The sequence below is a fragment of the Carassius carassius genome, chromosome 19 (assembly GCF_963082965.1).
Source record: "Carassius carassius chromosome 19, fCarCar2.1, whole genome shotgun sequence".
In the NCBI taxonomy this organism is placed as follows: Eukaryota; Metazoa; Chordata; class Actinopteri; order Cypriniformes; family Cyprinidae; genus Carassius; species Carassius carassius.
In genome coordinates this window covers 18,913,416-18,935,814 of record NC_081773.1, presented here as the reverse complement: position 1 = coordinate 18,935,814, position 22,399 = coordinate 18,913,416, and the positions used below count along the sequence as shown (strand labels likewise).

Sequence of the window (22,399 nt, the reverse complement as noted above, 5' to 3'; positions counted from 1 at the left end):
CTGCCAGCTGGTGGAGCTATGTCTATAACTGAACATTGGCATGTAGATGTCTTCAGACCAGTACTTTTATAAAACATATGAAGTTTGGTGCAGATTGAACATTGTATAATTAAGTTAGTATAAAGCATGACATATCATGTTGTCAACAGGTGGCCCTCTGATTATATCTAAATATTGGCCATTAGATGTCTTCAGACCGGGACTCTTACCAAATATGTGAAGTTTGGTACAGATTGGACATTGCATGTTTAAGTTAATGTAAAACAAGTCACTTCCTGATAACAGCAGGTGGCACTATGATGAATTGGAATTGTGATGGAATATTGGCATTTAGATGTGTTCGGGCCTGGACTCTTATTGAACTTGTGAAGTTTGGGGTAAATCAGACATTTTATGGCTGAGTTAGAACAACTTCTATTCCCATAGCGAAACATTGAACTTTGTCACGCTGCCACGGACATGCCCTTTAACAAAACTCGAGATCTTCAGAATTTAACAATCACAAAGACCTTTAGATTAGACAAAAATAATAATAATAATAATAATGATGATGTCATTAAATCTTTAGGAGGAGTTTGTTACAGAGTAAAACATGTTACTTCCTGTTGAAAGCAGGTGGCGCTATAATTTTTTTTTTTAAATACATTCATGCCACTTCTGGAGTGTGTGCAAAATTTCATGAGCATGTTTAGGGTCTCAAAATGCGATTTATTTTGGATAATAATAATAATAATAATAATAATAATAATAATAATAATAATAATAATAATAATAATAAATGGAGCAACTGTCCTTGGGCCCTAAATATAGCTGAAATAGCATATATATATATATTCAAGTTTATTTGAATAGCGCTTTGTACGATACAAATCATTGGAAAGCAACTTTACAGAAAATTAAGTTTCTACAATATTTAGAAGTCAGTGGTGACTGTCAGTTTATGTGCACATGGCAATTTTCTGAAAAATTAATACAACACTATGAACAGCAATTATTATATGATGCAATCACACATGCAGCATTATTTGGTAGTTCTGTATGTTGTTTCGGGGTAGCATCATCTGAGGTCCTCTGAGGGGTTGGCATCATCTCTTTCTCAGGCGTTCTGGATCCAGACTGGAGCTTGTGTAAATCCCGTGGCAAAACAAAGAAACAAATAGAGACATAATCAGTGTAGCTGCTGTTCCAACCAAGTAAAATTAATTGTTTAACCCAAGCTAAAGAATAATAATGTGCCTTTGATCATATACAACTGCAGTCACAAATTATGAGATGCATTATTTGAATGCTTGGTGAAACAGATGTGTTTTTAGTCTAGATTTAAACAGAGAGAGTGTGTGTGAACCCCAAACATTATCAGGAAGGCTATTCCAGAGTTTGGGAGCCAAATGCGAAAAAGCTCTACCTCCTTTAGTGGACTTTGCTATCCTAGGAACTTCCAAAAGTCAGTTTTGTGACCTATATATATATATATATATATATATATATATATATATATATATATATGCAGTGACATGCTACAGCAATCTCGTACCAAGTACCAAGAAACAGTGCTTGGGATGATTTCAGTTTACACCAGTGACTAAAATTTTCTGATTCCAGTCATCCAGACACTTTTGATACTTAATCATTCCAACACTGAGATGTGACCAGTGAGTCACTGAATTACTCTTTTTGTTTTGACTGAGGTCTCTGACTTTAGATGTATGCTAATGGTTGGTGATTTTAGTTGTCCTTAAATAGTACAGCACAAGCACGTAATATTATAATGTACCGTGCACATAAGTGAGCAATAACAATCATGACCAAAACCCCCTTAAGTGAGCTGTCTTACTGGAAAGAGTCACACTTTTATCTCAATGTTTCTTATGCAGCATTAATAGTGTCTCAGGATGATAAACCTGGGAATCACACTGACAATGTCATCATATATTTAAATCAGCCAGATGAGCTTCCAAAGCACACAACAAGACTTGCCTGAATTTATTATGTTCAATTTGGAACTATTTTAAAGCAACATATGATCAAGATGGATCAATTAGAATTTAAATTATGTTATTTAATTTTGACCAACAACTAGATGTTTACATGGGCACCTTTTGTTACAATTGGAAAGAATTAAATCATTCTGACTGATGAATTTCAACAGTGTTGTTGAAACGTTAAATAAATGAACGGTAAATAAAGTTATCAGGTTTACATGTTAATTGTGGCTTTTTTATTTACTTTATTTATTATTTATTACTAGTCCAACATAAAAACAGATTATTAGGGCCAATGTAAATGCAATGAACTGTAATAATTATTTACAGACAAAAGTACCTGCTAAAGCAATAGTATCTCTGTTGTCCACTAGGGGGTGCACAGGGTATAAAATACTGTTTTATTTGGGGGGTTATTTCGATGTAGATTCAATATCAATACGTGTATACTGTACATATAAGGGATAAAAATATTTTATATTATTTAGCACCATTTAAACTTAATTTCAGTATTTGCGAGCATTCATTGTGTGCCATTGTGCGAGTATAATTAAAAAAGGATTCAAGTTATTAACTTTTTTTTTATTTCTCATGTAAAAATCTAGTGTTTTATCATGTCTAAATATTTATTCAAATGAAGAACTTAAAAATAAGTAAGAAAGTATGACATAATATTCTAGATATATTTAGTAAAGAGCCATACAACTACCTGGTGGGTAAACCATGTCATTACAAATTATTATTTTTTTATGACCACAAAATTACTCGAATTTGCCTCTTTGCATTGGAATTTAAAACCATTTTCTCTTTTTTAACCTTAAATACTACATTAATTTCTATATAAATAATATAAATATTATAAATATATATTTTAAGTCATTAGGCTAATGGACCAATAGTATTTAGTACCAGAAGATCTCCTCAAAATATTAAATAAATATTATTGAACCAAACTATACAACTTTTTTAACTGAAAAAAATATTAAGCTGTATGGTCACATTATAAGCAATACCCGAGGGTTAAGAAAACCATATTAATGTTGCTTCTCCATCACTCTCCAGAATAAAATGATACAGTAAATGCCATCAACGTAATAATCAATGTATAATATGCTGTAATGTTTACCAAAAATAGCTGCAAATACCTGTATAATGAAGCTGTCTTATGCTGGACAATGTATTGTCAACGCTGGTTTGTTTGGAGAGCTCCGTGAACCACGTGACTGTGTGGCGATGCCGGCGAGATCGATGCTTGTCGCAACTGAGTGTTTTGATGGCTCTGAATCACTACATTAATGGCAAATTAAGTGCCACATTACGGTATTTATTGTTTGAATTTAGTATTAAAACATGCAAAATATAAAAAGCTGAGTATTTGTTTCATTTTGCAAGTAGGGTTGCCAATTTGGCATAAGATTTAGCTTACATGGACATAGTGAAAGCATGAGACAGAGCCTGGGAGCGTGTCTGATGCCAAATGCGTAAGTGTTGGCAACCCTGCTTTAGTTCAAAAGTTAAGTTGCAGTGGCTAGTATTACAAAAGGATAATCTTTCTACAACAATCAACTTGAGAAAATATACAGGCTAATGGTGGAGTTAAAATGTATTCTGGTGAAATGGTGCCATTGTGTGCGTGTGTGTGTTTGTTTACAAGTACAGGTGTTGGTCATATAATTATAATATTATCAAAAAGTTGATTTATTTCACTAATTCCATTCAAAAAGTGAAACTTTTATATTATATTCATTCATTGCACACAGACTGATATATTTCAAATGTTTATTTATTTTATTTTTGATTATTATAACTGACAACTAAGGAAAATGCCAAATTCAGTATCTCAGAAAATTAGAATATTTTGAAAAGGTTCAATATTGAAGACACCTGTTACCACACTAATCAGCTAATTAACTCAAAACACCTGCAAAGCCATGTCTCATTCTAGTTCTGTAGGCTACTCAATCATTGGGAAGACTGCTGACTTGACAGTTGTCCAAAAGACGACAATTGACACCTTGCACAAGGGGGGCAAGACACAAAAGGTCATTGCAAAAGAGGCTCGCTGTTCACAAAGCTCTGTGTCCAAGCACATTAATAGAGAGGCGAAGGGAAGGAAAAGATCTGGCAGAAAAAAGTCTAAAAGCAATAGGGATAACCACACCCTGGAGAGGATTGTGAAATAAAACCCATTGAATAATGTGGGGGAGATTTACAAAGAGTGGACTGCAGCTGGAGTCAGTGCTTCAAGAACCACTACACACAGACGTATGCAAGACATGGGTTTCAGCTGTCACATTCATTGTGTCAATCTACTCTTGAACAACAGACAGCGTCAGAAGTGCCTCGCTTCAAAAAGGACTGGACTGCTGCTGAGTGGTCCAAAGTTATGTTCTCTGATGAAAGTAAATTTAGCATTTCCTTTGGAAATCAGGGTCCCAGAGTCTGGAGGAAGAGAGGAGAGGCACACAATCCACGTTGCTTGAGGTCCAGTTTAAAGTTTCCACAGTCAGTGATGGTTTGGGGTGCCACATCATCTGCTGGTGTTGGTCCACTGTGTTTTCTGAGGTCCAAGGTCAACACAGCTGTAAACCAGGACGTTTTAGAGCACTTCATGATTCCTGCTCCTGACCAACTTTATGGAAATGCAGAATTAATTTTCCAACAGGACTTGGCACCTGCACACAGTGCCAAAACTACCAGTACCTGGTTTAAGAACCATGGTATCCCTGTTCTTAATTGGCCAGCAAACTCACCTGACCTTAACCCCACAGAAAATCTATGGGGTATTGTGAAGAGGAAGATGCGATATGCCAGACCCAAGAATGCAGAAGAACTGAAGGCCACTATCAGAGCAACCTGGGCTCTCATAACACCTGAGCAGTGCCACAGACTGATCGACTCCATGCCACGACACATAGCTGCAGTAATTCAGGCAAAAGGAGACCCAACTAAGTATAGAAGAGCTGAAGGCCACTATCAGAGCAACCTGCGCTCTCATAACACCTGAGCAGTGCCACAGACTGATCGACTCCATGCCAAGCCGCATTGCTGCCGTAATTCAGGCAAAAGGAGCCCCAACTAAGTATTGAGTGCTGTACATGCTCATACTTTTCATGTTCATACTTTTCAGTTGGCCAAGATTTCTAAAAATCCTTTCTTTGTTTTGGTCTTAAGTTATATTCAAATTTTCTGAGATATTGAATTTGGGATTTTCCTTAGGTGTCAGATATAATCATCAAAATTAAAAGAAATAAACAGTTGAAATATATCAGTCTGTGTGTAATGAATGAATATAATATACAAGTTTCACTTTTTAATGGAATTAGTGAAATAAATCAACTTTCTGATGATATTCTAATTATATGACCAGCGCCTGTATTGGCTTGTTGCCCTCTGACCAGATAGTAGTTAGCCATCTGGTAAGTCCTTTTTTTTGGATTCAACTGAATATACATTTTATATAACCAACTTTAAAGTTATGACCAGTCTTTAAAAAAAATAATAATAATAATAATCTGTCCATTTACAGTGACTGATCCAAATATTTTAGTCTTGAATACAATGCAATGACAACAAATAGCCAGAAGAGGGAGGCACAAAGCCAAAAGTGAAGATTATGAACAATGCAACAGATATCACTTCTTGCCTTTTACATGGGAAACTTTCTGCATGCTTATATTGATATATCATATCATATCATATCATGGTGCTCCATCAGTTCATGATGAAAAACCAGAGTGGTAAAATAGAGAAGTTTGTAGATTAATTTGTTTATTATCATTATAAAACTAGTTGTGATTGGTCAGTTGACTGAAAATAGTTTCTTAACTGCATCAAAATAATTAGTATGACAATTGGTCAAATAGTTTAGCTGCTAAAGTGAAGTGAAAGAGTGTTACAGTGACACCACAGAAAAAAACAGGAAAAAGTTCAAGACAAATACGAGGCAACTTGACCAAGACCCCAGAGAAGCAGAACAGCAGATGCAGGGGGAGTTGTGGTTTGCTAAACTTTGCAAAAATATATGGAAGTTGCTGTGTTGCTTCAAACCTCCTTGAAATGATCTCTTTTTTTTACAGGAAAAGGGACACACACAAAATTCTGAACCTTCATAAGAAAGATAGAAAAATATTTTACACTTTAGGCCTGGAGATTCCCTGTCTGATACAGTAAAAAAGTCTATAAAACAAACTATGTTTTATATTATCTAATTATAATAATGACTTTATTAAGTTGATCTGTTTACCCATCTACCTTTATCTCCTAGTATTATAGGAACATAAAACCCATTCAAAATTAACCCCATATTATGCATTACTTGTTATGTATGACAGCTCAGATCACAGTGCCTCAGTTTCTGCATCTCAAGTCCGTCTCTAGGGCCTTCATCTCATATTTCCATATAAGTCTACACAAACAATGAGATTACATCATTATTCAGGTGTCCCTTCTCTAGAACTATAATATTCACTTCTCTAGAATCTATAATGCTATGTATGGCATTGGTAATGAAATCATTAATATATAAAAAAACACTGACTCATTCATTAATCTTTTGGATGAAAAGTGACCGGCTTATAAGGCATGTCGGGAGTCTTATTTGCATTGCCCAGATTGTATACATTCATTTGTATTGTCAAGCTCTTAAGTTATATGAGTATACTTATGGAAAGAGTGCTTTCATAACTTCATATAAAATATTCTAATATTTGTAATATTTAATGGCTATATGACTAAATGCCAGAAAATACAAGCCAGATACCCATCTAATACATCCACTACATTCCTTCAAGATGCTCAAAACTGTGCCTTTTGATACACAGGCCATACGGCATTACTGTGAAGAACCTTTTAATCAACTTTATTTTTAGGAGTGTATGAAACTGGGAAGAAAAGTAAAATAAATATATTATTTAAATTATGGTTGTTTATAGGACTTCCCTTTTTTCCTCTTTTTTTAATAGGGGGGAAGTGAAAAAATGTCTACGTGCACTCAGAGACCATGCAGACGTTCCTCATTTTACAGTTCATTTCTCTTTACTTTCACAAGAATCTCAACAAAAACAAAAATCCCCAGGTTTCTACTACAGATCTGTTAAGAGAACGATGATTGTGTGTAAGTAATCCACATTTGGGTAAGTTAAAACTAAAGTGACTTCCTGATGTGGGCGTTTTTTTGAGCAGAGGAAATGTCAGGCAGTGTTTTCGAGGGTGAATGAATCAGTCGATGTACAGTGTAGGTGTCATGTCACATTGGCACGAATATTAGAAGTAACAGTAACAGAACACAATGATGGAGAATATGAATGTACTACACATATTACAGTGTTTTAGTGTTGCTGTTTTTAAAGTGCGTTCTTTCACACATTTGAATATTAAACTTCCGGCTGTAGTGTAGCTGCTGGAACACTCCACTCGTGTGGGTTTTGTTACCACAAGTAAGTCACAGAAAAACAACAACAACAGTAAATATAGATGCAAGCAGCGATTATGGAGCCAAGCACTACAGAGGCAAAATGAGGAGTTAAGCATGGCATGGAGCATCCGATCAAAGTTTCTCTAGTTTCTTGTTCTTCTCCAAAAAGAAAACAACTTCCTCAATTTGACAACATGCACACTGCTAGTGCTCACAACACAACCAAATAAAGCACTGCAAAATTCACTTCAAACAGTTTTTTTATTTGGTTATGGTGTGAGCATTTGCATTTCTTTATTTGGTTGTGTTCTGGGTATTTGCAGTGTGTTTCTTTATTTGGTTGCGTTATGAGCATTTGCAGTGCATGTGTTGTCAAATTGATGAAGATGTTTTCTTGATTTGCTGGTGCTTTTTCTATTTGCTTGTGTTTTCTGAAGTTGCAAGCGCATTGAGCTCTCTCGGCCACTGTAGAAATACTTTGTTTGGCTTTCCAAAAGAGGACACAATTTTGGGGTAGCTGTGGCCTAATGCTTAGAGAGTTGGACTTGTAACCAGAAGGTTGCAGGTTTGAGTCTCAGTGCCGGCAGGAGATGTAGGTGGGAGGGAGTGAATGAACAGTGCTCTCTTACACTTTCAATACCCATGGCTGAAGTGCCCTTGAGCAAGGCACTGAACTCTAGTGGTGGGCGATACTGCAAAATTTGGTATCGATCCGATGCCAAATACATATATGGTCAGTATTGCCGATACCAATACGATACTTTTTACTTAAAAAAAAAATACTTTTGTGTAGGGGAGAGCAGTATGTCTTTATTTCTGAGGTGAATGAATGATTATTTAGGCAATATTTTTTATTAATGTATTGAAGTCCACAAAATTATTAGTTATTAGGCACTGTAGAATTAATTCTTTACAGACTTAAAAATAAATAAATAAAGAATAACAAAAATCTCTCCCTTTTTTCTGGTTTTACACGTATCACAAGTTGCAGTATTATCATTTAGTGCCGTAAAATAGCTCATGAGCTTTGTAAAAATCGATGCGTTTCAGAAAGGCAGGGCATAGAGGAGAAACAGTAATGTATGTTATGTGGAAACTAATGTGTTTTTGGAATCTTAAACTGCATAAACACATTTCATTACACCAAATACACAAAATAATGTTCTTTTTAGCCACATCATATGACCCCTTTAAGATGAGATGCTGTCTCAAACCTATATTACAAAGATCTCATTTCCTGTTTATACACCACCAACCTCAGCATCCTGTGTTTAATTAAAACTCTTCAACACCAGATGCCTTCTGTTGCCACCTGCTGTGTGCTGCTCCCAAGAGAGCTAATGCTGTGTGACAAACCCTATTTTCCCAATCAATAACCAGCATCCAAACCTGTCACATCTTTACTTCTCCACTGCTCTCAAACTGCATATGACATAGTGTTTGCTATTGAGATATATTCTCCATCACTACATGCATTACAGGAAGTGAAGGGGCTTCACAGAAACCAAAAGAAAAATTCTAATCTAAATAAAGGCACTTGCTTCATGACTTCCTCTGTTAGATCGAAGCTCGGCTGCGAGGGCACATTATAGTCAACCACCGTACAGCCCTCAGAACAGTTACGATGCCAACAACATGGATCTCTGAGGTTGGTACCTTTAATTTTTTTACTTTGTAATCTTGTAGAACAAAATGTGGCCATTGAAAACTCATCAGTTTTACAAACAGCCAGTCATATCAGAAGACTATGTTGTAGATCAAATGTGGTTTCTATATGAAGCTGAATAGTTAAGTAGAACATTTATCAGCAGTTTATATATTCACAAACTTTTGTAGATTGATCATTTTAGGTTACAGGATGACTGCTGATGAATGTAAATGAATGCTGCACAGATTTCTGATTCAAATAAGCCAAAACAATAAATAACTAAGAATTGTAGTAGAAGTAGCATTCTTCCTTTATCTGATAAATTGGTATACCGACTAATATTTAACATTTTGTTAGTTTTTTGTTTTGTTTTCTTTCCTTTTTTTGTACCTTAACACTTACTGTATATTTGAGAAGGACTGTCTTTCACTTCTCTTTTTTAAAACCCGTCTTAACATTTTTTTACTAACCCTCAAAAAGAAAAAGTGGTATGTCTTACAAAGATGTTTCCCACAAAATGACAATTCTGTCATCATGTACTCACCTCATGTTGTTTAATATTTTTGTACTTGTATGAACTGTTCCTTTAAAACATCTTCCTAAATGTAAAGAAAGTCTTGTTTATGTTTCTATGTTACTATTCTATTTGGTGTAAGTAAAAAAATATATAAAATTGAGTAGAAAACATTGTGAGTTTAAAATAAGATATAGTCACATAGTGACTATTGCAATACACAAGGTCACAGTTACAAGAAACTACAAAAAAATAAAAAATAATAATAATACTACAGAGTTTTTAGAAATAAGTTACAACTGTAAGATAAGTTTGAATAGGCCTTAGTGTAGAGGCCATACAGAATTTTATAGGGATGAAAATGAGCTGTCAGGGTTAGACTTACAGTCTTTACAATGGCACGCAATGTATAAACTTTTAAAACCATTTATGGCATTTTGTCTACTTTAGAAGGATGGTTCATCAGCTGAACAATTGGTACAATCCATTGAACAAGCTGTACTTCCATCCCTCACAGCCTCATTTTCATTCCTGTCACAAATTAAACATAGTGCTACCCTGACTAAGGTCTATAACTTTTTTTTTTTTCAACTCTGAAACAGTTATCAAAAACTACTGTTTTACATTGGTTTCTTTTTTATGGTCAAATCAGGCAAACCACAATGGATCATAACAGATCTTCGCCAGACATCATGGAAGACCATGCCCATCAAGTGTACCGGACTGTTAGCCTAGTGTTTTATGGCATTATATTCATCATAGGCACAGTGGTCAACCTGACCGCACTTTGGGTCTTTGCCTTGACCACTAAAAGACGGAACTCCATCACTGTTTACATGATCAATGTAGCATTAGTGGACTTGATATTTATCTTACTGCTGCCTTTTCGAATGTTCTACTACAGTCAAGACTACTGGCCCTTCGGAGACGTGTTCTGCAGGATTAACGCCGCAATAACAGTGCTCTATCCATGCTTGGCCTTGTGGCTCTTCGCTCTCATTAGCACAGATCGCTATGTGGCCATAGTGCAGCCGCGACACACTCGAGAACTAAAAAGCGTCCGTAAAGCCTTGCTGTCCTGTGCGGGAGTCTGGATCATGACCCTGGGCAGCACAGCTCCACTTGTTTTCCTGGAGGAAGACCCTGACCGCAACACAAACTATACCACTTGCATCAAGATGCACGACATCATCTACTTGCGCCGTGACAATCCCGTCAACTTCACGCGTATCGTCTTTTTCTTCCTGGTGCCAGTGTGCATCATGGTGGGCTGTTACATGATCATTGTGGACAACCTCATCCATGGCCGCACGTCCAAACTGAAGCCCAAAGTCAAGCAGAAGTCCATCCGGATCATCATCACACTGATCGTTCAGGTGCTGGTGTGCTTTGTGCCTTTTCACATCTGTTTTGTGTCCATGCTGCTGGCCAGCAGTGAGAGGGGTTACAACACCTGGGGGGCCTTCACCACCTTCCTGATGAACGCCAGCACAGTGCTGGACATCATACTTTTCTACATTGTGTCGAAGCAGTTTCAGGACCGTGTGATCAGCGTGGTCTTGTACAGAAACTACCTGAGGAGCGTTCGCAGGAAGAGCCTTCACACCAACAGCATTCGCTCGGTCAGCAACCTGACCAGTGCCATGATCTGAGGAATAACACAGCTGATGGTAACAATGTAAACTGAATGTAAACATGTCAGTGTTTGAAATTAAATGACAGAACTGAAGATCAAGATGAACGGTTATACTAAATAGTGAAACTGCTCACAGTAACAGCAGCTCTGCAGTTAATATGCAGTCAACTCAAAAGACGGATCACATGTGCTCCAGTGTCTTCATTGACTACTGCATTGCATCATTGCTCATTTGCATAAAGTGAAACTTTTATCAGTTTTGCTGCCAAATACGCATCACCACACACAGCATAATAACTTTATGTGTGAACACCACCATATAACAAACTATTTTTTCAGTGGTTGTGTTTCATGCTGCAAGTGCGTGGGCTATTTGAAAAATCGAGAGTTTTTAAAATCGAGTAAAATTCAAGTTATAAATTGGGATGCTACAGTTAGAGCCACATATAATGTAATATTTATGACATTTTTAATAGTTTTCTTGTATGCATATAAAAAATTAGGCCAGAATGGGGATGCACTGTATATAAACCCGAGTGCTCAAAACAATGAATTTGTGTTTGAGTAAGGTAAATATGAATTAAACTATTTACTTTTAACAAATTAATTTGTATTCAATTGAATGAGTATTTCGAACTTGAAACGACATAATATATTAAGTAATCTGAATTGTTTCATTGTTTTGAATTTAATGAATTGAAAATGAAGGGTAAAAGGTAAAATTATGTTATGGGAGATTTAGTAGTGTTCAATACCATCATGGCAACGAGTGAAGCATGAGTTTGGTTTATAAATGTTCCTTACTGCCTCATTCAGCAATCTACTAATTAAAGCATTGCTTTACCTATTAACAAGTTAGCGTTTACTGAATTAGCTAGTTATAGCAAATTAATTGAATTTACATTAATTTTCCACTACTAGGCATATTTAAACTGAGATAACCAGACAATTTTACATTTTTTATAGTTTTTAATAGTTGTAGTTTAATAGTTTAATAGTTGGCTTACTCAAATATTTCAAGTTAAGAAAAAGAAAAAAAAGAAAAGAAATTTCTTAACTTAAAAATTCATTTATAAAAATACCCCCCTCCCCCGCGTTGTTACATTATCACAGTAAGGTCTTTGAAATAGTTTGCATTGCAAAACTTTCTTTGCAGTCTTTGTGCAATCTGTGCAGAACATGTCTTTTGCTAAGCATGCTTTCTTATTCATACCAAGTATGATCTTCAGTAACAGCGAATGTCTTTGAAGAGGTTAGTTCAAAAGGAGTGCATATGTATATTTGGTCCTTTTAGAAGTGTAAAACCTTTCAGTGTGGGATAGAATGCTAATTAAATTTCCCCAAAAGGGAAAATTACGTAAGAGAACTTTATCTCAAATTATTTTGGTATTTTATGAAAAAAAAAAAAAAAAAAAAAGATTCATCACACACATACATTCTGCACCATTTTGTTTAATACAAGCTGATTACAATTTAAACCGAACTGAAACAGGATTTTGGCACAGCACATGACAGTAAACTTGACCTGTAGTATATAAAACGCCAGCAGGTGGCGCTACTGACCAGGACACATTAATGCTTCTCTCACAGTGTTTTATCTCAATATCACCATCAGGTGGTGTCATGTAATGTTAACAAATTACTTGAAAGTCTCATTATATCTGCTTATAGTTTTAAATGATATTTCAATTATAATTTTCTCTATGTTTTCTTTAACTTTCCATAAAATATGTGACTGCTGACAGATGGACTGATTTCTTCTTTGGGAAGAAAGACACAACCTGTGGTTATATCCGATCTAAGTGTTTCTTTTCTAATTCTGTTATAATCACTCCTCATGTTTTGCAGCTTTTGTGACCTAATAATTACTGAGAGAATGTATGTAATATTTGTAATTTTTTAAAATGCCAAATTGCAGGATAATTTACATGAAAAAAACATGAAAAAAATGATGGTGACTGATTATAAGACCTTCTATATTCATATACATTTTAAACGGAAAGAATTATGCTGTAAAAAAAACTATCAATCTGTTATGCATCAAATACCAATACACTTAATGTATACCCTGCACTTTACTTGATTAAGCTTAATTAAAATTGATATATACTTTTCTTCAATATTGTCTTCAATCCAAGTTTAATATTCAGAAACAGGCAGTTACTCCTGAAGACTGTAAACACTGTGGTGCTTTAAAAACATTGCTCTGCTTTTCTTAAGCAGTCTAACAAGGCAACTTCAGACTCATTCAGCTGCAGATGGAGGAGCAGTAGGTGTGTTTGGGAAATCGTCAAGCTTTTTGGAACATGTTCATATGGCATGTTAAAGTCCAAATGCAATCAAAAATGCTACATATACTTTGTTAACGCACATTACTAGTATTTGTCCACAGGAGAAAAATGTTGTTGCGATCTTTATTAATCATTTTAAATCTAAATCTGAAAATGTATAGTGACCTTCATTCTAAAATCTATCTCGCTGTCTATTTTTTCCCCCTGTCATTATTCCTTTTCACTTGGCAGTGTGTCACACTACTAAAGTAAATTCAGCCACAACTTCTGTTTTGAACAGACTTTAATATGAATACCTACACCTGTGGTTGTTTTGCTGGCTACTAGGACACCTGTATGAACTTAAAGGGAACTAACATCATACATAAAAATCCCCATGAGACCAGTTAGTTTACAAATTCAAGGTCTAAAAATTAGTTCAGTGAAAAGCTCTAACATCATTTCTTCACAGATGCCAACTGGTTTGATATTTAGCATCTAATGCAATGAACTTATGACTTTCTAATGTAACTTAAATATCCTAAATCTTTTTGGCACCAGTGTATACATTCGGCAAAATGATGTTTTGGTTTAATATGTTTAGGAGAATTTGCCCAAACCTACAAAATTACACTACTGTAAGTTTTGCAGTGTAAATGTCACACACACACACACACACACACACACACACACACACACACACACACACACACACACACTTCAGCCACCCTACCTGATACACATCATAGCAAGTTAATGGAGACAGGCACTCTGTGAGCAACAGCAGTCTTCTCTAAGGCCCATATGATGAATTATCTGGAAGCTTTCTCAGTAATTTCGAATCTTCATAACAAGTGCTTTTGCCACAGGAAAAATTAATGGAAACAAGATTGTCTTTCATTTGAGTTGATTTAGCCACCTCGGCAGCCAGATGTCTCTCTCTGGGAATAAAACAGTCGGTGCTTAAACAAAGCCCAGCAAAAAACTACCTTTTTTCTGCAGCTCGTTTTACAAACAAATCAGCCGGCGCACAATGGCCATCTGTTTGTTATTTGATATGTGTGAATACATGTTGTAATGACTTTGTTTGTGAATCAGTCAGTGCACTGGAACACACGAGAGCTCTCCAAGTGGCGGAGTGTTTGGAGCTAATCATATAATTGGACACAATAGTAAATGACAAATGGAGTTGCACAGAGCCAGCCAGCTGGGAAGTGAATATGTAATCATTGTAAAATCATATCATTTTGCATATTTGAAGACAGCTTAATAGAGTTTGCTTGTCAGCAAACTATCAAGTGATGATCAGAGTAGGCCCGCGGTTTCTGTTTGGTGCGATATTGCTCTGCAGAGTCTCCGGTGACTTCAGTGGAGTTGGTACAGTGTTGTTTTTATGCCTCAGCTGCTGCAGTTTTATATTGTGATATGGGAATTATAATGGGATTGTAGTGTTCACGAGCACTTATACCAGAGCCAAATTCACAAATCATATAAAAAACATGACTATAGAACCGGTAGTGTCTGACTGGCTTCTTCAGTCCACTCGAGGGGAATGTGATTCATGTAAATAATTTTACAGTGAGCATTTCTTAGGACGTGTGTTTAAACTCTAGATATGTACTACTAGACATCTCAGACAGCATCCACATAAAAAATATCACCACTGAGCTGTTAAAGATTTAAAAATAGACATCATTTTGTTGACGATATATAGCGCAACTGTGCTCTCTGCAACCCAAGTTTGATTCCCGTCTCAAAATTCTTTGCCGATCCTGCCCCCCTCTCTCCATCAAATGCGTTCCTGTCTACCCTCTACTGTCCTGTAATAATAAAGGCATAAAGCCCATAAATATAGCTTAAAAAATAGACACCATTTCATCAGAGATCTTAGATTTGTTTGCACAGAAGTTCATAATGATAGAAGAACTACTGTGCAGCCTAAAGACTTTATTTTAAAACAAATTGCCTGAAGTCTGCGACAGAAGTATTGACAGATCTTTCCTTTTGTATTGTGTTGTACATCCATGAAACACATTATCAAAAAAAAATAATAATAATTTTAGGGTGGCAGATGTGTAAGCTTACAGTTGACTGTAAGAAAGGGGTGGGGTTTCCAGACACAGTCAATCCATCCATCCATCCATCCATCCATCCATCAATCAGAAGTAAAAAATTAAATAAAAAAATAAACATAAACCATGCATGGCTGAATCGTTAACCATAAGTTAAATAGCATGTATATAGAAAAGACATTTTCATTTTATTATTCAACTTAAATGTTACTCAAAAGTGTATTGCTACATCAAAAGTATTTGTAAACAATACCTCCCCTACTTTGAGGGGTCAAAATTTTAAAGCCTTTTCATATATTTTTTAAAGGGGTCATATGATGAGGTTTTTCTTTGTCTTTTTGAGTGTTTTAAGTTGTTTGTGCACATATAAGATCTGTAAAGTTGCAAAGACTAAGGTCTCAAACCCAAAGTGATATTCTTTATAAAAGCTGTGTGTTTCCAAATATGGTAAGGGGCGTAACATTTCCGTCACACGCTTGAGGTATTCAGCAAATCACACATTGCATTACACCGAATACACAAAATTATGTTATTTTAAGCATTGTCATATGACCCCTTTAATGTTTCTTTACCATTTTCATAAAATATGTCAATCGATATTCTATAATTCTAAAAACAAACCATCATAAACCCATTGTTGGTCCCATTGTACAAAACAACCATATTTTCTTTAATGCACAATGTCAACAAAACTAAATGTTTGCTGTTGCAGATTGGTCTCATAAGCACTTATTATCTCCTTTTTGAAAGAATCTTGTCTGGAAATTCCAGGCAAGTCCAAGCTGAGAAAAATCTTCTCCAAAACTATGCCAAAAGAGGCATATTGGCCTAATGAACTCAGGTGGATATTAGTGTTTGATGATGATTGGATGGTGCCCTTCATACAGAAATCTCAGAAAACGTCATACGGTTCCCAGCGGTGCCTGTATTTACCCCTTACTGGCTTATGCATTAAGATCTTATCTGGTCAGAAGTGGGGAGAAAGACCTTGCACTCTTTAATCAATATCTATAAGGCGTGATCTCCCTGAAAGAATGTGCTTGATGCAAAGACAGGTCCATTGACCTGTCAGTTAGAGGAGGAGAGGTGAGGAAAACATATGGCTTTGATTACAGCGATGACTCCTTTAGCGGACGAGCGCGTTGCTGATTCACACGCGGAGAATAGCAGCACCATTAGAGGGCATAAATAATGTACAGTACTTTTTCTACACTACTCAGCTAAGTGCCTTGAAACCTTGTGCTCCACTTGTCAGGTTTTTCAATAGATTAGGACAAGATTTATTTTAAGTGTGTAAAGTAGCATGTTCCTGACAGTGTTCAGCGGGGATCGAGTGTTGCACGCGCAAGCACGGCAACCTAGTTTAATTGGTGCGCCATGGAGAAGACAGGCCTCATGTCGGATCGGTTAAATATTTAATGCAGTCTCACTTAAACTTCCCCATGATCCATTGTATCACACCAGCGGAACACACAAGGTGGAATTACAACAAGGATAAGAGACATGGAAGTTGTAATTCCAAACATGGCCCTAGCTAGATCTTACAAAGACAGATTTGTGTTAAGAAACAGATCAGAGACTTCACCTTGTCTTTTTCTGTCCGTCTCCCTCGCTCGCTGAATTCATCTTTCTCCCACCCACTTCTCGCTATTCGTTCGCTCTTTCAATTCTTCCCCCCGTCTCTGTTATCCGACTGAAGTTAAAACTGAGAAAACAATTAAATCCAATTAAAAATTCGACTACATGTCTGTGTCATGCCTCATTATGGGAAGGTTTTTGGTATTCAAAATAATTGAAACCTGACGCGTTAAGTGCACAGGCGGACTCCCACTGCAGGGCCCAGGGAGCCGTAGAAAGAAGAACGATTGTGAGAGAGAGAGGAGAGAAAAGGAGACCACTTCAGTGTGACAGCGCAGGGCAGCCGCGTGTAGGGATCTGACAGCGGGGAGGGTTCTTGTGTGTGCGTGTCACGTAGAGGCCTGCAAGAGCTCAATTACAAGATTGATACTCAGAGAGGAAACTTCATTTTGCTTTACAGATGTCGACACCGCCAGAGAAAACCGAGGTTGTTGTTTAACATAAGACGGGTTTGTGCGATGAGAATAAGCCCATGTGAAACTAAGAGCACCGGCAGTGCCAGGGGGGGGTCTTGGGGGGTCTCAAGACCCTGCAAAAAAATGCTTTGACCCCCCATTTGACCCCCCATCCTCTTCCTGATTAAAAAATATATATATTCGGGATAAAGATAAAAAAAAAAATCTTCAAACTACACAGAATAATAATAAATAATAATTATTTCGACATTTATTCGTACACTGAACTGAAAACCGTTTCTGTTAGACGCGTACGATTCGAGAACCGAGGAGCTGATGATACTGCGCATGTGTGATTCAGTGTGAAGCAGACTGACACACAGAGCGTTTGAACCGAACTGATTCTTTAGATGATTGATTCTGAATGGATTCTGTGCTACTGTTATAAGCGATGGTAAACCGAGGGGCTTAAATGAAGGGCAGTCATCGCCAATGACATTACATCGAGCGCAAAAGAACCGGTGAACCGTTTTTGTTTTCACTGGTTTATTGGATCCAATTGTCGGAAAGAACCGGTTCACTTGAGCACCTGCTCCTTTGCCCCTTAAGTGCCCTTTTGTCAAAGCAAAATTTCCTCGATTTTTTTTTGTAATAACATACCCTTTTGTGAATGCCTGCCCACGCCCAATCATAATATTAGTACAATTTATTAATAATAATTTAACCGTAAATAGAATGACCAACATGATGACCTTTCACCTGACGACGACGACCTCATCCGACCGGGACGATTCCTCACGTCACACACGCATTTTTTAATTGTTAGAGGATATTTTCGCATACTGCAAGGAGTCAGCAGTGATTTTGATTTGAGGGTGCGAGCAAACGTAAAGAGAATGTCGTGGCGTGTGTCCATTGCAAGATAGAGCTGGCAAACCACAACTAGGGCCCTATGATTTCCGCGATGCAGAAAACGCGGAGGGAATCACGGAATCCAGTCATAAAAACGGAAAATACAGTTTAACGCGGAATGGCACGGAATTTGCCAAATTTTGAATAAATTAATCAAAAATAGGTCATTGCACTTACATCAAATCACAATATGGACCAATATCTGTAAATATTAAACCAGAAAAGTCTATTTAAATATGAATCCTGTATGTTCTGTGTGTCTGTGTTAATGAATAGAGCAGAAGCACGACATCCTTTATTACAGACACTGAAGCGGGCGTGACGCTCGCGGTAATTTCAGCGTCTGCTGTCTCACTAAATGAGGATGTGAACACATGAACAACATCCCCAGAACTGCTCTGACAGTCACTTCATGAGCATCTGACCGTTTGACTTGAGTAAAACTAGCGTCACATCACATACACAGAACTGTAAAGGTACGTCAACCCGTCAAAATAAAAGTCCTGTATTACAGCAGAATGTACATAGCCTACTACTAAAAAATAAAACATTATTTTTTTTAAGGTTTAATCACACAACATTTCTTCCATGTTTTATTTTTAATAGTAAATCCCCTTTGTTTACCAAAAAGTTAAGTTTGCTTAATTTTCAATAATTAAAAGATAAATTAAATTAATGTTTTATGTGTTTAATGTTTAATGTGCATCTCAGAAAATGCTTTATTTAAAACCCCAACTGAATGGCACTTAAATGCACTTAATTCATCTGTCAACTTTATTGTCATTGTTCACAGTACAAGTACAGACAGAGAAACAATAGGTAATAATTAAATGTTTCTTTTTTGATGTATGCATTGCATTCCATGCATTTAAAAAGTAAAAATATTTTTTTTTCTAAAAAAGGAAACTTAGTTGTTCATTTTAAGAGACCCAGGAGTCTTATTTTCTCTTGCATAATTAATATTGCACTTTAATTAAGCAAAAACACATTTTATCCGATTACTCGATTAATCGATGGAATTTTTGGTAGAATACTCGATTACTAAAATATTCGATAGCTACAGCCCTAGATGTGAGAACATGCAGATATGTTGTTTATATTGCTGTGTGTAGCCTGTAGTGTAGAAGTAAAACTGGCGTGCTGTTTGAGGGAGAAAAGTTTGACAGGCATCGAGGGGTCTGGTCTTTTTTATGTTATTTGAATAAACTATTATTATATTACAGTACTTATTTATTTTTTAACACATAGAGTGCCTTAAAAATAATTATCACAACACTGGTAATGCTTATTCAAATTTTCTCATTCTCTGAATTATCAGTATGAAAATAAAAACAATTCAGAAATGAATTAAAATATAATTATATTCTAAATGTGACGCAAATATATTTTTTCTACAATAGCAACAGTGTTTACAACAGCAAGACCACTTTAGCCTGTAAACCAGGGCCGGCTTTGCCGACAGGCGACACAGGCGGCCGCCTGAGAATTTAAAAAAAAAAGTTAATTAAATGTATTTATCGTATTATGAAAGCTGCGCACACGCTGTACACTTACTGTGCACTGTCCACACACTGCTTTTATTTGCCCATTTCTTTTACTAGATTTACAATCCTAAAAAATGACTGAGTCTCTTTGACAGGCAGCTGTCAAACTCACGCGCATTGCTCAGCAACCGGGAGTGGTGCGAAAACATCTGAGAGCTGGTTTTAGCGCTTTAAATGATGGGGTAAAAGCCCCCCCCCCTGGCGGTTGTAGGCTGTAAATGATCATATATGTATAATCTTTTATGATGAAAAGAACACCCAAGCCATCGGGATCAGCTTTCCGAAAACGAAGGAAGGAGGAGGAAGAAAAACGGGCCCAAAGCAGAGGTAACTTATGTAGACTATATCATTCTCTTGGTCGGCGTTACGTCACAAATCATGTGACCTGCATAGCAACAAGCCGCCGCCGTGTTTGAAGGGTAAAACAAACCGAAGGCAATCAAGGCAAAGCCCTAGGAAAATCAAAAAGGTATCTATTCTCAGAAGTTTTGTTGTGGATTATGTCAGTTATGGATACTAACGGACTACTTTGTATTAATGATGAATGATATCTGTGTATGCGAATGTATGTCGGTGGTGAGAAGTGAAGTGAATGTAATAAAACACTCACTCATGTAAAGCGCTTTGCGACTAACGTTAGCTAGCGTTACATGTATGTGAAAGGCGCTAGCAGCTATACAAATACAGATCTTCTTTCTTCTATTACAGAATGTCTTATCAATATATAGAAAGTCTACTTGCGCCTGCATTGACCAGGTACCACAGAAAGTTGTCGCTTGTAGGTTTAACGTTACAATCTTGTCCATATCGACATCCAGCTGAGTCCTGGGAGAACAACCCAAAGGCATGGCCCAGGCTCGAGTATCCAGACAATTACCTCATCAAATCCCCTGGTATGAACACCATGTGTACATACCATGTGTCCTACACTTGCAGTCATGTTTAAATACCCATCAAGCATCGATTACATTAACTATGTTCATTTAGAAAAAAAAAAAAAGATGTTTATTCAAAAGCACTGTGTTACACAATGGCTGTAATGAGCTCAGTCTGTCAGTGGCACAGCTTGTACAGTGTCAGTGAGGGACACAGTTTTTTCAAAAAAGCAAAAATAGACTAACTGCAGAAACGTATCTTATTCCCCACACAACTAGTGCATTTCATTGTTGCTTATCAGTGTAGAGCTGCCGACCATTATGCATAGCAATGTCATAACATAGCAACAGAAAATTAAGTGGCCATCTCTGCAGTGGTATTATTTTGTTATTCTTTGATTTGCCGAATCATTGCTAATTTTTTAGGCATGATTCTCGGCAGTTTTCTCGACAGCTCTGCGCTCGTTTGTCTTCCGCTTCGTGTTGCTTAATGGCGAGCACTTGTTTGTTTTACCCTTCGCCGCGGTTGCTATGCGCACGCAGTGCATTATGGGAGTAAAAGTCCCGGATGTCCGACCTCGAGAATCAAGCTCACAGCCTACCCGGAGAAGATAAAGACGAGGATGACCAACAACGTTTTACAGCTTAACAGTAAATAAAATGCATTATGATTATTATTATTATTATTATTATATAAATTTAGCAAAGGAACTTTTTGCGGTAGGCTATGAGCTAACAGTAAGTCGCTTTGGATAAAAGCGTCTGCTAAATGAATAAATGTAAATGTTACAGCAGTGGTTTAACTTAGTCTACGTGATATGCAGGTATACGCCGTATACCCACTAGAAAAGGCCAAGGATTTCCGTAAACCCACTTAAAAAATCGTGAGGATACGTAACAACTTCGTTTTGTGTCAGAACTTTCACTTTCATTCATAAATTCACCCCGTCTGTGTTTGCGAAGCGACACCAAATTGCGGAATCCGGTCACAAATGGAGCTTGTTAAGCGAACGTCACCGAATTTGGCTATTTTTGAATGAATAAATCAAAAGTAGGGCTGTACAATGAATCAAATCTCGATATGGACTAGTGTCTGTGAATATTAAAGTTAAAAGAGACTGCAATTGTTCTACGCGTCTCTGGGATGAATGAGCGCTCAATGTGTGCTCCACTACACACACACACACACACACACACACACTGAAGCACGCATGATCACGCTTGTGGTGTTTGCAACGTTTCACTGTATTGAGACATGAGCTACTACATGTGCACTTCATCGCAGAGCTGCTATGAGAGTCACTTCACGAGAATTTCACCATTTCATTTGATAAAAGTCATTCATTTCAAACCTAAAATGAAAACACTATAACTGCTTTTCCTTGAGGTGAGATCGTAATGCTTATCTATTGTTTTCTACTGTATCCTTCCGGTTGTTGCTGTTAAAGAGTTGTTGTGTGAACATTTAAAATAAAAAATGAATAACTATGGAATAAC

General features: G+C 36.7%; 1 protein-coding gene across 1 annotated transcript; it reads left to right on the top strand.

Annotated features, from left to right (window-relative positions):
• The first annotated feature begins 8,752 nt into the window (after positions 1-8,752).
• On the top strand, positions 8,753-12,193 carry LOC132095296 (N-arachidonyl glycine receptor-like). Its single transcript, XM_059500146.1, has 2 exons — positions 8,753-9,046; positions 10,213-12,193. Exon 2 carries the CDS (start codon positions 10,223-10,225, stop codon positions 11,210-11,212), a length of 990 nt encoding a protein of 329 aa, XP_059356129.1. The 5' UTR covers positions 8,753-9,046; positions 10,213-10,222; the 3' UTR covers positions 11,213-12,193.
• Positions 12,194-22,399: the final 10,206 nt, after the last annotated feature.

Excerpts from the sequence above, each read along its gene's own strand:
- LOC132095296 (XM_059500146.1), top strand. The coding sequence starts at position 10,223 with ATGGATCATAACAGATCTTCGCCAGACATCATGGAAGACCATGCCCAT.